The sequence below is a fragment of the Camarhynchus parvulus genome, chromosome 1 (genome assembly GCF_901933205.1).
Source record: "Camarhynchus parvulus chromosome 1, STF_HiC, whole genome shotgun sequence".
NCBI lineage: Eukaryota > Metazoa > Chordata > Aves > Passeriformes > Thraupidae > Camarhynchus > Camarhynchus parvulus.
In genome coordinates this window covers 27,073,643-27,090,151 of record NC_044571.1, presented here as the reverse complement: position 1 = coordinate 27,090,151, position 16,509 = coordinate 27,073,643, and the positions used below count along the sequence as shown (strand labels likewise).

General features: G+C 42.9%; 1 protein-coding gene across 1 annotated transcript in view; it reads left to right on the top strand.

Moving 5' to 3' along the window:
* The window catches only part of SH3RF3 (SH3 domain containing ring finger 3), a 248,050-nt gene that overhangs the window by 183,094 nt on the left and 48,447 nt on the right, over nucleotides 1–16,509 (top strand). Inside the window, exon 4 of the mRNA XM_030957484.1 lies at nucleotides 1,756–2,124. Within this exon, the coding sequence (XP_030813344.1) occupies nucleotides 1,756–2,124 (369 nt within the window). The remainder of the gene's footprint in view (nucleotides 1–1,755; nucleotides 2,125–16,509) is intronic.

The window sequence follows — 16,509 nt, the reverse complement described above, 5'->3', positions numbered from 1 at the left end:
GAGTCCTCGTGGAGTCAGAAGTGCTTTCAAACTCAGGAGGACCGGCCTAAGGCTAGCGACATCTATTCTTTTATTTACAGCATGGTGACAGTGGTTGGGAGGCATAAAAGCTACGCAATTATACATTTGTTTAGCTGCACGCTTCTGTTGTTATCTTTCCCTTCCCTCTCTTTTTCCCTTTTACTTGCACTTGTTTTAGGTTTCAAAATTGGCTTGGAGCAGAAATTATTCTTCTTTTTTTTTTATTTAGAGTCTTGTCCTCAACTGTTTCTTGGATGCTGCCATAATTCATAAAAGTAGTTATGGAAAAAAAAGCTGTCTTTATTTTGGTCCAGCATAGTATTACATACACCTCTGGTTTATGTGGGTCTCAGAATAGCAGTGAATGCAAAAGCACGTGCGCATTAGCTGTGGCTCCCATTCTCATATGTTGTTTCTGTTCATTAAATGCAAACATATTGCAGTGTATCCTAGTTTAATATAAAGGTCTGTTGGCAAAATGTGGCATTTTCCATCAGCTGTTAACATCCCTTGAGGGAAGATGTATTGGCAATGAGTGCTGTGCAGAAAGCACTGCTGACTTCAGAGTGCACTTCATGTATCATTAGTGATGGTAGCATCCCTGAGCGCCTGAAATCTCTCCAGCCATGTACAATGTAGCTTTCCTGGATGAGTTATGTAGGCTGGGAGGTAAGAGACTTCAGTGACAGGGTTGCACCACCCAGCATTCCTCTGGCCTGCATAGACATGAGGTTATCTGTGAGTGTGGATTGGATGAGGAACAGTGGGCTGAAAGCTGGCCTGAGCCTCCTAGTGCGGAGTTCATGGGCTGTAGGTGAAGTGTTAAACCCTTCAAAAGAACTGATGAAAACACGTTTTCAAGCTGGATGCTGAGCAAACCTTGCCATGGCCATCAAGCTCTTTCAAAGTTTAGGTGGTACAGCTAGGGAAAATGCATTCAGTTTGCATCTGCATTTGGATAACCTGTGTTAGGTGGGAGGCAGGGAAATGAAACTGGGAAGATTTGGAAGCTGTACCCTTGGATCAAAACCATGTGTGCCAAACGTCAAGCCCAGGCCGGTGATGGAACTGAGAATAGCAAAACATTGATGAAGAGGTTCCTGCCTCCTTTTCCAGGCTCTGACTCAGCAGCCTGGGACAAGCTGTTTTGGGTAATGTTGTGTTTTTAAATGCTGTAGCTTCACGTGGACCAATTTATGGTGTCTGCTTCTAGCTTAACTCTTCTGGATGCTTACTTTGCCTCTTTTGACCTTCCTGACATTAACAAGTGGATGGAAATAATTCATCTGACCTCATAAATCAAATAAATTCATAGAATCATTTAGGTTGGAAAAGACCTCTAAGACCATCCAGTCCAACTGTTAATTCAGCATTGCCAAGTCCACCCTTAAACCATGGCCTTGAAGTGCCATGTCTATTAAGTCTTTGAATTACCTCCAGGGACACTGATTCCACCACTTCCCTGGGCAGCCTGTTCCAGTGCTTGACAACCCTTTCAGTGAATAATTTTTTCCTAATATCCTATTCTAAACCTTCCTTGGCACAACATGAGGCCATTTCCTCTTGTCCTGTCAGCTGTTACCTGGGAGAAGAGACCAACCCTCACCATGCTACATCCTCCTTTCAGGTGGTTGTAGAGAGAGATAAGGTCCCACTGAGCCTCCTTTTCTGCAGTGGAGGGAACCTCATCGCTCTCTACGACTTCTTTATCTATCTCTTTTCCTTCCCACACAGCTGAATGAATCTGCCAAGCAGCTCATGGAGATGGACAAGACGTGCTCGGCTGCGGCCTCTGGCTGTGACCTGCCGCTGGCCACGGAGACGGTGGCGGTGGCAGCGGCGGCGGCGGTGGGTCTGGCTCCGTGCTCCACGCTGGCCGCTGCGGGGGCGGCCGGCGCAGCCCAGAGGCAGGTGGAAGGCAAGAAGAACGCCAAGAAGCGCCACTCCTTCACCGCCCTCAGCATGACTCACAAGTCCTCCCAGGCCGCCAGCAACCGGCATTCCATGGAGATCAGTGCCCCTGTCCTCATCAGCTCCAGTGACCCACGGGCAGCTGCCAGGATCGGGGACCTCACCCACCTCTCCTCCAGTGCTCCAGCCCAGGTAACGTGGGGTGCAAGAGGGGTTTGGGCATTCTTAGCAGGTGGCATGCCCTTGGGTCACCTCTTCCAAAATGGCTCACCCTCGCATGAAGCAGTCACATGGTGCTGTCATCCTGGTGTGACAGTACTTGGCACCTTGCATTAATCACTGGGCAAGCGTGAGAAGCCGGAGGATAAGGCTAAATTGGATTCACATTACTGCAACAATTTAGAAACAAAAAGTAATCCTACAATCTGTTAGAAGCAATGCAACAGTTACAGCAGTTTCTGTTGTAGAAGGGAATAATTTTGAGTGATTCCATTACCCTGAACATATCTGTTACTCTGCAGGGTAGCAATGTCAGTCTGAAATTCACACACTGGGGATAAAAAAAGATCTTTGGAATAATTATTTCTGTACAGATCACTGGAGGATGAGCAAATGTGCTGCACTTTGACAAGTGTTGTACCCTGCAAGTAACTGCTGTTCAGAAAAACCCAAGGAGTTTTTAAACCATCACACATGCTGAGAGTGCAGCAGCCCTCTCCATCCTTCCCCCTCTCAAAGGAGGATGCAGAAGAGCATCCTCCCAGACACCCCCACAGGTCCCAAAAGGAGCTTCCAAGAGGCTGCTTCTGGGGTCCTGGCAGAAACAGGAGCCAAACTCACCAGGGGTGCACTGAAACCCTTTGCAATTGCCTGCTGTTTCTATGGATAAGGAAATTCAACTGGTAATTTGCAGTTTGAAGGTGTAGAAGAGAAAGGAGAATAGTCACAGTCCCAAAGCTCTTCTGCCTCAGCCTTCCTGCCCAGTCATCTACACAGTGTGTGTGCAGATTAGCACCCACAGGTGGTTTATAGACCAGTTCCTCATAGTCTCTATCTCATAGTCTCATAGTCCAAAATAACCTCAGCATTACAAGGTCTTCCCACACATCCCACACTCTGCTGAAAAAAGCCATCCTTGCCCTTTTCCTCTCCCTGGGCATGCCTTCTGTCCCCTCACATCCACGTCCCCATACAGGGACACACATGGATCACTTGCCAAACCTGTGGTGGCCCGGAGCAGGAGGCAATCTATGTTACAGCCACTGGCCATGCTGGTATGCATGTAGATGGCTGGGAGAGGGACAAGCAGCAAACTGTAGGGGCTGCTTTGGGCAGAAATGCCTGTTTATGTCCATCTGTAGTGCTGGTGGGTCTCCCCTATGAGGCTAGGGTGGTGCATGGGGTCATTCCTGATAGCTGTGCCCCACTGTGACCCAAGATACAAGCCCCAGGCCCCTGCAGCACAGGTGGACAAGGACTCTGGGGGAGGCAGGGTGCCTGAATGCACACCATATGTGATGCAGGGCCAGCCAAAACTGTACTGAGGGGACACTGCCACAGTGGAGCAGTACTCTCTGCTCCTGCCTCAGCTGCCCACCTCCCTTCACTGCCCATCCACATGTAGGAGCAGAGAGAAAGCTCAGTCCAACTGTAATAGCACCCATTTTCTTCCACATGCCGTTTCCAGGAAGGGTTTCTGTGGTGTAAGGTCTTCCCCTCCTTTCAGCCCCCAGCAGGGAGGAGGGTGAAGGTGAGGAAATGGCTCCCATACAAAGCAGCAGGGTGTCAAGATGTACTGGGACATCTGTGAAGCAGCATAAGCACTACACATGAGTGAGGGTCTCAAACTTCTCCAGTAAATGACACCCAGGTTTTTGGCACTGAGAGTGACACATATGGACTGTACAAAGATGTGATAGTGGCTTTTCTGGTCCTGTGCTAGTCAAGAGAAACACAACATACACCCTTTTTTCTTAGAGTCATGTTGAGGACTCATTCTGAGCTAGTAAACCACAAAAGTTATACCATGAAACAAAAAGTGCCTTGATTATTCTCCCCTATTTTAACAGAACAACTGGTATGTGAGACCCCACTCATTTCTCAAACAATTTTGTCATTTGCACACAAGTGGTAGAGGACAAGAAGGGCCTGATGTTCCCGGTGACAAGTTATGATTACCGAAATCCAACCCACAGGAAGCTTGGTTGGGTCCTTTGCAGCAGATGGGAAGACATGTACATGGGGTGTGATGAAGCCCATGGTGGGAACAGGTTTGGGGAGTGATTCTGCCCCAGGGCATAGAGCCAGTTTGCAGACAAGGCAGCTGAGCACATGCCTCTATCACTGCTGGTCAAAACTGTCTTGGCCAAAATCCAGGCAGGGAAGCAGAGTCTTGGTAGCTCAGATCAACCTTAGTGAAAAGAGGCTTCCCTCTGTCAAAAAGTGTCATTGCACCCTGTCACTCCAAGTGTGGCATTTACATGTATTAATACCTATCTCTGCTTTTGGGGACCTTGCTTTCTAATTTGAGGGATTTAAACATTTTCCTTTGAAAGCTTTGCAATGAATGTAGATCTATAGGGGAAAAAAGGGGTCTATAGAGGCTGAAGTTTTCACTATGTTCTCTTGACTGTAGGAGCAACCTTCAGAAAAATGCTTGTAAGATTAGCAATGAAAGCACAACATGCATTCACCTCTTTTTAAGCCTTCTAAGTTGTCTACAAAAAATACAGAATTTGGCTCTTACCAAATGTCCATTAAAATTGTGCAGCTATATTTATACAACTATTAATCTCATAATAATAGAGGTTACATTTTAATTAAAAATGTCAGAAATTCAGTCTCTTCTCTGCCATCTGCTAAGACCTGACATGGCTCTGAAGCAATTAATGATGCTTCAGCCTTAGACAGAATATCAGTTCAGCACTTTTATTCACATGGCTGAATGCCAGCCAGAGTAGCATAAACAATGGGCCCCATGAGCTCTTACATCAAGGCATTCAGGGCAGTGAGAATCTTGTCTTCAGACTTTTTTGCTCTAAAATGCATTTGGCATTTCTGAGGTAAATGCCCTGTATGTCTTGTTCTGCTTTTGACATCTTGACAAATCTGCAAACTGATTTTACTGCTGCTTCAGAAGTGCTCAGGGGCGTTGCTGAGAGCATGGTCAGGTTGTAGGAAGGATGTGCATGTAGCTGCTGAACTCACTAGTGAGGTCTGCTGCAGGAAAATGTCTCACCTTTTCTTTCCTCACTTGAAGAGGAACCTCTCTGTCCTGCATGTCATTGTCACAGCCCTTGAGTGGTTGTCTCTGTAACCATCTCATGCCCTTACTGGTTTGCAACAGCAAATTCAGTCAAAGCTTATTTCTTATAAGGGACACAACAAATTTACAGTTTCAGTATCTAGCAAACTTATGTCATTTTTTTAACTAGAATGTAAATTTGGTTTATTGTATCATTATATCCCATCCTTGAAATTTCCAGGCACTTTTTCATTGCTTAATAGATCTCTTAATAAAAAGAAATAAAGGAATCTAAAGGAATCCGTTGTAGGTATGAGTTTCTCTGAAATGTATCAGGATTGGTATTTAGCTTGCAGGGGGATTCTACATTTTGAAGAAGTTCAACACAGTTTTCTTCTAGCCCCGTCCTTCGAACAAGCAGAATTCAATTACAGGAGTTCTTGAATGGCATCCAGTCCCCTACCTCAAGGCAAGCCAGCGAAACAGTCTCCTCTGAACAAGCATCAGTTTTCCCTGCAGACCTGAGGCACCTACATGTGGAGCACCTGCTTTCTCTCTGCTGACATGAGAAGAAACAGAGACATCTAGGGCTTACTGCCTAAGTTACTGCACAAACTTAAACTTTAGGTGCAAATTTTACATGTTTCAGTAAATGTAGCATATATTCCACCCCTTAGAAGTTATTTCATGCATGGTGCTTTATTCTTGTGGCTTTTGTCAATTCTTGTGAATTGAAACCAGACTTCCACACTGAGCTGACATGCTTTTTTTGTTTTTATGAGTCGTTAGACTAATATAAGCCTCCAAGAGGGCACAGATTTCTGACTGATTTCTGCACTGACATGCAGACCAGACTATGAAATCACATGTTTTGAAAGCAGTTCTGCATATTATTAATTTAATAATCGAAGACTGCTGGCCTTCCATAATGTGTTCATTGTTCTTTAAGCAGAACCAGCTCAGCTGTTTTCCAAAAGCCAAGATGTATTTTGAAATGAATTATGGTCTTAAAAAACATCTTCACTGACTACAAACTTTGGGATGCTTGAAAGGTAGAAGAATCAACTTGAAGTCACCTCAGCTGGATAAAATAGTGACTGGAATTCCACAACAGCCAGGATATGAAGCATTTAATTTAAAAGAGGCAATGCTGGAATCCTAATTTTGCCTGCAACAAATTTTGTTTGTATGCTTTTTGCTGCATGCTAAGCATCACTCATTAAATGTAAGATCTCCATCTGAAAGGTAATAGTGTCTTTCCATCATGCAGAATGTCCTATCATACTGGCAAAATGGATTTTCATTGAAGATGTAAGTAGTGCTGCAGGCCTTTGATGGAGCCGAAGCTGAATTAGGTTACGGGTGCAGAGGAGTGGTTCGTAACTGAGACTCCTTGGGGAGTGGGGAAGGTCCCCCTGGAAGGTAATCATGCCTAGGCCTCAGATGGCTCGTCTTGCTTCCATTTTCACCCCTTATGAATTATTCGTCCCTGCTAGTTGAAAAGGTCATGGGTCAGTCCTGCTCCAAATCCCCTGGATTTTGACAGAAAAGCGTCTCATGAATAATGAAGCATGGCTTTGTGCACACCAGGGTAACAGCTGAGTGAGGAAGAAAGGACCCTCCCCACAGAAAGAACTTCTGTGTGTGTTTTGGACAACTCATCACCATACACAAGAAGTCAATTTGTACCTGCAAGTATTAGTTCAAGCTCCTAACCAGAGGACACATGTTCAGGAAAAGCTGAGAATAATGTCTTGCACGCTCCCAATCCCAAAGATTGACAGTATTTGAAATGAAAAATGTTCCTTGAAGTGTCTTGCTATATAAATCATTTGGAAGTGTGTCCTTATCAGTTATTTAGAAGTGCTGAATTTTAGCTGAGAAAATGTAATAGCAGAACTCTGGTTGAGCCTTGGCTGATAACCTAAATGTGCTGACCATGAGAGGCGTACAGATTATACCTAAAATCCAGAGACTAAAAATGAACCTTGAATTTTCAAGTGCACAACAAGCTCTGAAAATATAAGTCAAATTCATGTATTTTTCAGCTTTGGCTGGGAGTCCAAATTCTATCCAACCTGCTCTTTTGCTGACTGCGAATGACAACTGACTGGATACAAGAGCGAGACAGGTGAAACCAAGGGCAGCTATTTCAGGAGGTGGCACCAGTCAAAATGGCAAAGTACCTGTCTTTCTGTAATTCAGATCAAAATATGTCACAAAAAATGCATAAGAGCTTTTGCTAAGGTCTAATATAAACTAATTATTTATCTTTGTACATTTCCAGTTCTATTCATTGTTATTTATAATTCCAGACATTGCCTATTCTAAAAATCTTGTTGCGGGATGGGTGGTTGTAGGTGGGAAGGAGTTAACTTCTTTTAAACAGAAAGTTTTAGGCAGGAATGTAAACACCTTTTTTTTGGAGGGGGGGGCTACCAATAGGTCTCTGAATATGCTCTGTGCATATTGGGATATATTTCATTATTTGTCAAAACTGCTGCAAATGAGGCTCATGAGCTGATTCAGTCTATGGACTGATTACATAAGCTAGCAGGAATCCAGGTCAAAGCAAAATTGTCTTTTGGGAACTACCAGGTTAGAGACAGTGTCTTCTCTTTTTGCTACAATATGCCTAATCACAAATATGTTTTGAAAGATTTTTCAAGAACCAGATAAAACCTAATTTTTTACAGGAACTAGGAAGAGAAAGTTGTGCTTTAAAAGGGTTATTCAACTGTGCGTGAAATCCCATTGCCAGTAAAAGAAAAACAATATGTTTTTTTCCAGATGCTCCTCAGGGTAGTAACCTGAAAACATTTTGCCACTAAAATAATTTTTGCACACAGCTAATCTTGAGGCTTTACAGTACCTGCCAGTCAACTACTGGTTTAGAAGTCTCAAGAGCAAGTGAGATACTGTCTTGGTGTTTACCTCATACCATAAAATCCTGTTCATCTGGCACACACTATGTCTACATGTATGACATTTGAGCAGAAATTACTAAAGTGTATATTTTCTTCTTTTTTTGCTTGGAGGGTTTATTTGTTTACCACTCTTTTCTCCCTGGACAGGGACTTCCTACAGGAGGCATTGCACAGGATCTTGATGATTTTGTTGTACAGTTATCAAAAGGACAATTATGAGTGTGGCATTAAATTAACGTCTTTTACAGGTCAAGCTTTCACTTGAAGCCTTCCTGTGTCTCTGTGTTTGATTTTTCATGTTCTTTGATCCCAGAATTTCAAGAAACTATTTACTACAAACCTATTTAAAACCTTGTGGTGGAGAGCTATACCCTGAATATAGTCTGAGAGAAACAAGGCTGAATAAAATATAATTCTCATGATGCTCATCCACATGATGCTTAATTAGTTCTCATTTGGGGGAGCTGAGAAGCTGTGAGCCACAATAATCAGCACTTTTATGGACAGTAATGTCAGATGAATCTTCAGAAGAAAATGACAAAAATATTTGGGTTTGGTTTTTTTTTCTAACTTTCAGGCATCATTAGATTGCAGGATAGGAGAAATGGAAGCTCAGAAAATTAATTTACTTGACTTCTCCAGCTCTCTGCATAGCTCTATGAGCTACTGAGAGAAGATATGATTTAGAGTTTTTGGTCTATTATAAACCAAAAATAATCAGGGCCAACCTGGTCCTAGAAAAAGCTAGCGTAATACTGTGCCTCATCTTCATCCACAGCCACAGATACTTGCAGGTTTTAAGAACCCCTCAGTAAATCATATAAATTTAGCTCCAGTCTTTGCAGGAAGGAACTGGGTATTTATGCAGCTATTTATGCAGCTGCAGCTGTTATCCTGCACATTTGTTTGTTTTTCACACACACCGTTATGGAAAAAAAAAATTCTTCCTCTAGAATTGATAAGTCCATTTCGGCCCCCACTTTGATAATTAGCATTTGATGAAGCTACTTGATCTTGCATGTAACACTTTTCATCAATACTTGGTGTCACTACCATGCATTAAGTGCTAATACATTATTTCTAGGAGCATTAAGGTTCAGAATCATTGCCACAGTCATTGTTTTATGGAGTCAGCAAATTAGAGAAACGAGTCACAGGAATCTTAAAGACCATTAGCCTGTTTTTATGATATTTCCAGAGGATGGTATGTCAACTTATGTGAGTTGAATGGGTGTTTTCCTCTTATTTTAAAGTAATATTAAAGAGAAATTTAAAGTAAGCTGTAAATATGCATTCGAGACATTAAAAGAATTTTTCCTGAGAATTAATGAATGTGATAAGTGCCCTGTGGTGAGAGAGTGATGGATTTTCTTTGAAGCCAAACTGAGAATTCTAGGTTGATTTTCTAGATGATAGGAACAATTATTTTTCAGTGAAGGCTACTGCAACCTGCAATATCATTTTACTCTGTTCCTAGTTTTATCACTGTCTTCTAGACTTCTATTCTGCTCGAAGACTGAATCTCTTGCTTTTGCAAGGCACTTCACTAATCCCTACAGGCACCATGTCTTTTCAAATTAAACCACAAATGTGGCCTTAAAGAACTGGTGAAAATCTAAAGTAAATCTGCAAGGGAAGGAAAAATTTAATTTATGCTGTAAGTCCAAACTAGTCATTCTTATCCTTTGATAAAAGTGTGGATGGGAAAAGAGAAAGGGAATGAATTTGAGAAGATGTTTCAAACCAGATGAGTAGTTGTTACCTTTAATTTCCTGGTATCTCTGGGCTTGTCAATAATATTTTGGGGGGAGTAATGTTTCAGTGGTCATAAGGAAGCTGTTGTGTTTACAGGGAAAAAAAAGGCAAAAAGTCCTTTTAATATTATTCTCCAGCCCACTAGTACATAATCACCTACTACACCAGAGCAGCTGGTGATAAAAACAGAGGGCACAGCATGAGCTGGGAGTGAAATACCTGCCATGCAGCACCGTGGTGCCTGTGTGTATAGTCTGGGAGTTTTACTCAGGATTTAGCCTTGCACAGTACAGGTGGTGCTGCTGTGCTACCGATGGTCACCAAGAAGCAGAAATTAGTGCAGAAGGATCTGGAGGTGGCTTTCAGCACACCTTTGCGCAGCTGCTTTTCCCCTGCTGTCTGGCATCTGGGTCTGTAGTGTCCAGAAGAAAAGAGCTGGTGCTGTTGGCCTGAAACAGTGGTGAGTGGTGCTTGGAGGATGCCAGATTGAAGTGGGAGCCTGAAGAAGTTGGGTGTGGCTGTTCACAGGCCTAAGTAAATGGGATCAGAGTTGGCAGTGCCTGGTTCAGAAAACTGCATGCCACCATTAAACAGCCTCCTAATCAAGAGGTGTGTGTGTGATCACCCAGGAGGATGTCACATCTGGAAATTCAATGGCCAAATGTTTAAAGGCATTAGAGACACATAGGGATAGAGAAGAGCACCAAATGGTATTTTCAGAAGTGACTCCTATTACTTAAATTGCAATAAAATCTGTGGGAATCAGGCAGTGAAGTACTTAATGCCACTCCGAGAAAACTCTGCAAGGTGCCTGTTTTTATCAGTAAGTGCCTATGTGCCTCTTAAAATCCTGGCTGTCAGAGACATCTCCTACCCGTAAGGCTTTAGCAATGCTGAGTAGCAGAGTTTGAAGAAGGATTAAGACACAAATGCTGCAGTGTTTGAGCCCTCCCCGTGTAATGTCTGTGCATGGCTCTATTTGTGTGTCTGGTGCCACACAAGGAAGATGGATCATGTAGGGACATGCCATCAGAAAGCAAGGATGTGGCACACAGACTTCCTAAAAGGTATCAAAGCAGAGAACAAGAAAATCAGAGCATTGTCTTGGATCCCATTCCCCTGAGGAGATGAAGAGGAAAGGAGGACATGTTTAGTACCTTGTTCCTTAGATCACAGTAGCAAAAGTACAACCTGGCTCCAGGGCTAAATAAAGAAGGAAAATGTACTAAGTCCTTCTACCAGCTGTGATAGAGAAAGGCCTGCTGTGTTCTCCAGGAGGATTATTGGTATTATTGGTTACTGGAGAGATGCACATAAAATTGTGTGAAGAGTAGAAAGGTAAACTTCCAACTCAGGTAATCAGAAGTATAAAGAAAAGAAGTATAAAGAAGTATAAAGAAATAGGAGATTATTCTTTTGCAAAAACAAGTCTCTTCAAAATCTTATTGCAAATACAATCTTGCAAAATAATCTAGCAATACTGTATTTTATGATATGAGTTAATTAGTGATACATACAGGAGACAAGAGGACCTTGAAAGAATCAGCTTAGAAAGACTTCACCAACTGTATCAGGGACTGTAGTTTAAATGCAAAGCTGGTGAATATTCAGATGCATAGTAGCAATCAAGCAGCCACCAAGAGAATACAGCAAGGGGCACAGAGACACATGAAGCTGAAGAGCACAGTACTTCTGTGACAGTAAAAGTCAAGATGTGAACAGAGGAACTGAATTCAATGTATGGAAGGTCCTGTGGAGTAAAACCTGATGATGAAAAGCAGGGTCATAGACTGGAAAGTACACAGTCATGTCAAAGCCTGTAGGGAGAGCAGCTAAAGAAAAACCAGAGCACAATCAGGAAGCAGTTGCTGATTTAGAGTTTGGATGTATAGGATACTAGGCTGTACAAAGTGGCAAAAATGAATGGTTTGTAGGTGCCAGGCTGGCACCAGATGCAGTAATATTGGAGTAACCAGATACAGGCAAGAAACTGAATGTCAGGTAGATAGATATATACAGAACTGTGGAGACATCTTTGGGATTATTCAAGGGAAGAAAGCAAAATTGTCATCCAGCAATATGAACAGTAGTTACGTGATTTCTTAATCCCTTGGACTATATGTTAGTCAAGCATAATAGGAAGCACTTGAGATCATCAGTAATACAGAAAACACAGGAGGCCCCATTGTCAGTGCAAACAGGCAAACAGGTGATGCTTTGACTGCTGCTCTCTCTCTTGGCTTGAACTCATCACTCTGCAGTCAGTCAGGCTCAGCCCAGGGTGCCTGCAGTGGCCACTCCAGGCTGGGGTAGCTGCACCTCTGCAAACTGACTTTGCTGCAGTGTGTAGGGGGAGGATCATAGGAGCTAAAAAAGAGTTAGCATGTGTCTTACAAGAAAGATGAAGCATTGGTCAGCTCCCAGAACTGGATATCATTGCTACTAGTGGAATGAGTCCTGTGATTGGAGTGCTGGCACCGAGGGCTACAGGCTTCAGGAGGAGGCAGGACAGGTGAGAGGGAGGTGTGACACTGTAAGTAAGGGAGAGGTTTGATTGCACAGCCCTTAGAGATAGTTATGATGTGGTGAAGAGCTTCTGGGTGAAGACTGGGGGGAAGGAAAACAAAGCAGGTATTGTAGAGGGTGTTTACTACTGATTGCCCAGTTGGGATGTAAGCACCAGTGAGTTTTTCTATAGGCAATTAGGAGAACTCTCTGGATCAGTAGCCCTTGTCCTTATGGGAGATTTCAAGTTCCCAGATATGAACTGGAAATATCATACTTCTGTGGCAATCTTGGAAATTCTTGAGGCTTATAGAGAAAACTGCTTGTCATTCATATTTAGTGAGCCAACTAGGAAAGATGCCCTCCTGGGCTGGCTATTTGTGAATAGAGAAGGACTTATGAGGGATGTGACAGTAGGTGGCTATCTTGGCTACAGTATTCATGAAATGGCTGAGTTTAGGATTTTCACTGTAAAGAAAACAAAGGATGACAGAGTTGCTTCCCAGGACTTCATAAGGGCAAACTTCATGCTGTTCAGGGTGTTACTTAGCAGAGTGCCCTGGGAATCTGCTTTTAAGGACTTTGGAGTCCACATGTGCTGGTCAGTATTTAAGACTCACCTTTCAGAAGCACAGGAGCAGACAACTTCACCATGCTGTGAGTCAAGCAAGCAGAACAGAAGACCAGCTTGTCTGAACAGGGAACTCCTTGTGTAGGTCAGGAGGAAAAAGAAACTGCATGACCTCTGGAAGCAAGGTGAGGCTTCTCAGGAACCTAAGTACAGAGCTGGGGTTCATTTACACAGTGAGAAGACATGAAAGTCCAAAGCTCAATTAGAGTTGAAACTGGCCAGCGTTGTTTCAAATAACAAAAAGGGCTCTTTTTTCAGATGCGGTCTAAAGAAAATATTGGGCTGATACTTGGTGGAGGTGGTGAATGCTTGATAGTACTTGGTCAATCTGACTAACAGGAATGAAGAAAAAGCAGATGCATTCTATGCACTTTTTGTCTTATTCTTTAGCAGACCTACAGCTTCCCAGTCCTCTGAGTTGGAGGACCATAAATGTGAGAACAGTGACTTTCTATTTGTGGACACTGAAATTGTAAGGGACCAGCTGTATCAGCTGAATGTTCACACAAGTCCATGGGGCCTCGTGGATTCATCCAAGTGTTCTGAAGGAGCCAGTGAATGTTATGGCAGGACCCCTCTCAATAATCTGTCAAAGATCTTGCAGGTCTAGGGAGGTCCTGATTATTTGAAGCTTGACAATATTATTCTAGTCTACAAAAAAAGGTATGAGGAAAGACCCAGGGAATTACAGACCTGTTAATTTAGCCTCAGTTGCTGGAAAAATTATTGAGATTATTATACTGGGTGCTACTGAAAGGCATTTAAAGAATGATACAGTCATAAGGAACAGTCAATATGGGTTCATAAAAGGGAAGTCCCATTAAACTGATTTGATATCCTTCTATAATAAGGTCACCTGCATAGTGGATGAAGAGAAAGCAGTGGATACAGTTTTTTCAGGATTTTAGTAGGCTTCTGATACTGTACCTCAGCATCTTTCTGGATAAGTTGCTTAGCCATGGAATGAGTGCACTTGTGATGCACTGGGTGAAGAACTGGCCAAAGGCCAGATCTCCAAGGATTCCAGTGAATGGGACTACAGCTGGCTGTTGACAGGTTACCAGTGATGTTCTTTGGGGCCCAGTTTTAGGGCCAGTTTTGTCATATATATATATATGTGTGTGTGTGTGAGTATATATATATATATGCATATATATCAATGATCAGGATGCAGGAGTTGAATGCACAGCTGGCAAGTTTGCTGATCATGCCAAAGTGGGAGGTGCTTTTCACTCTCTTGAGGGGGTACAAGATGCCTGGCAGAGGGATGTAGATACACTGGAGCATTGGCCAATGATTAGCAGGAGGAAATGTAACAATTCAAAATGCTGGATTCTGATCCCCCTGGGATGGGGTAATGCCAGGCACAAGTATGGATGAGGAGAGGAGTGGCTGAAGAGCAGCCCTGCAGAGAGGGATCTGGGGGTGCTGGTGGACAGCAGGTTCAGTGTGAGACACCAGAGGGCAAACCCCATCCTGGGGTGCATCAAACAGACCATCACCAGTCACTCAAAATTATCCTGCTGTATTCAGTGTTGGTGTGGCCTCACCTGGAGCACTCTGTGCAGTTCTGGGTGCCACCATGGAAGGAGGATGTGAAAGTCCTTGAACACATCCAGAGGAGTACAACACATCTTGTGAAAGGACTGCAAGGAATGTCCTAAGAGGAGCAGCTGAGGACACTGTGCTTTTCTAGTTTGGAGAGAAGGAGGCTGAGGGGTGACCTCATTGATCTCTACAGCTTCCTGAGGAGGGGAAACAGAGAGGGAAGCACTGAGCTCTTCTCCCCGGTGTCCACTGACACGATGCAAGGGAGTGGTCCTGTGGGAATGTCCCGCTGGACATTAGGAAGCATTTCTTTACAGAGAGGGTGGTCAAACTCTGGAACAGGCTTCCTAGAAAAGTGGTTGATGCCCCAAACCTGTCAGTGTTTAAGAGGCATTTGGACAATGGCCTTAATTGGTCAACCTTGAAGTGGTCAGGCAGTTGGATTAGATACTTGTTGCAGGTCACTTTCAATATAAATATTCTATTCTACTCTATTCCATTTTGTCCTATTCTATTCTTTCCTGCTGTGATCTTCTCTGCCTTTACAGTTGCACCCTGGGGCTGTTCATTCAGATCTGTCTTTTCATGACATAAAATCTAATTTTTTTCCTAGCAAGGAAGGGTGGGGACTGATGCATTTTCTGTTTTCTTAGAGACTGTTTCTCTAGTCCAGAGCAGGCATACAGTGGTAGCACAACATGAAGAAGTTTGAACTAGTTCATTTCTCATTTACCTCTTGGATGAGACAGCTGCCAGGTGTCTCAGCCCAACATCTTCTGCAATCCCTAACCCCATTAACCAGCTCAACGTAACAAATGAGGATCATTCTCCAGCTATCCCTAAATTTTTTAGTGGGCTGGTGTGTTTTTTCTGTAAGTTGATACTAGCTCACTGACGTGACAGGCAGTATTAATAAAGCCTTAGTCACAGAGCTGGAAAGAATGCTTTTTACACATAGGACCAAGAGCTGCCTGGATCCTTCTTTGTTTGAGCAAGCAGCCAGAAAGTTTGAGGAAATAATGAGAAAAAGGAGATGTACTTGTCAATACAATTTGATGATTGAGTGTAGATGTTGGTGAGAGATGAGACATCTTGCTGCTTTTTGCCAAAAGCTTTAGAATCACAGTGCAGTGTTTCCATGTTTTGCTGCACGATTTCCTAATGATAATGTGTTCATAAACAGCAAAGCTATATAGCTCAGCAATGCACTGTCAAGACAGAACACTAATAATTATATGGCTTCTTTGGAATGAGATAACCTTGAAATCCAGTAATTAAGTAACAATGTGTGTCTTGGTTTAACTCTGTGTCTTGGTTTAATTCAGTGTCATTTTTAAGTGCAAAAATTGTCCCCATGTTTGTGTTCCAAAAATCAATATTTACTGTTTGTTAGATAGAATTTTGAAACAGAAAAGCTGTAGTGGAGGCCTGCGAACTGCTCAGAATCTTTGCTGAGTATAACACACCCTGCCCGAACCTGCAATTTGTGGGTATTGGTTCCTACTTTGTAGAGCTATTCTGCATATGAACATGCATACAGCATATGGTGAGACTTAGAAAACTTTTTGTTCAAGCAAACCACTACAAGTCCCATCAGCCCAGCTCTGCCCTGTCTGCAGTAAAGATCTGTTGCTACAGGCCTTGGCATTAGTTCAGGAGACGTTTCCAGTTAGGATTCATTTTTGACATAGATGAATGAGGACTTTGGTGAGACAACTCAAAAAGAGATTGCCCTACATAATTTGGCTGAGCATTAGGCTTTGAGAAATGAATGATTGCATTTAGAATTGCCTTTCACATGAATAGCTGGAGAAGATCTGTCCAGCTGTCTATATGAGAGATTTATTTTCTGGGGTAAAAGTGGAGTGAATACTTTCTCCATTCAGAGAAAGTTTTGGGTTGAGTAGTCACCTTCTTTTGAAGGAGAAGAATATTCCTGATGATAAAAAGAGTACATAGAAATAAGA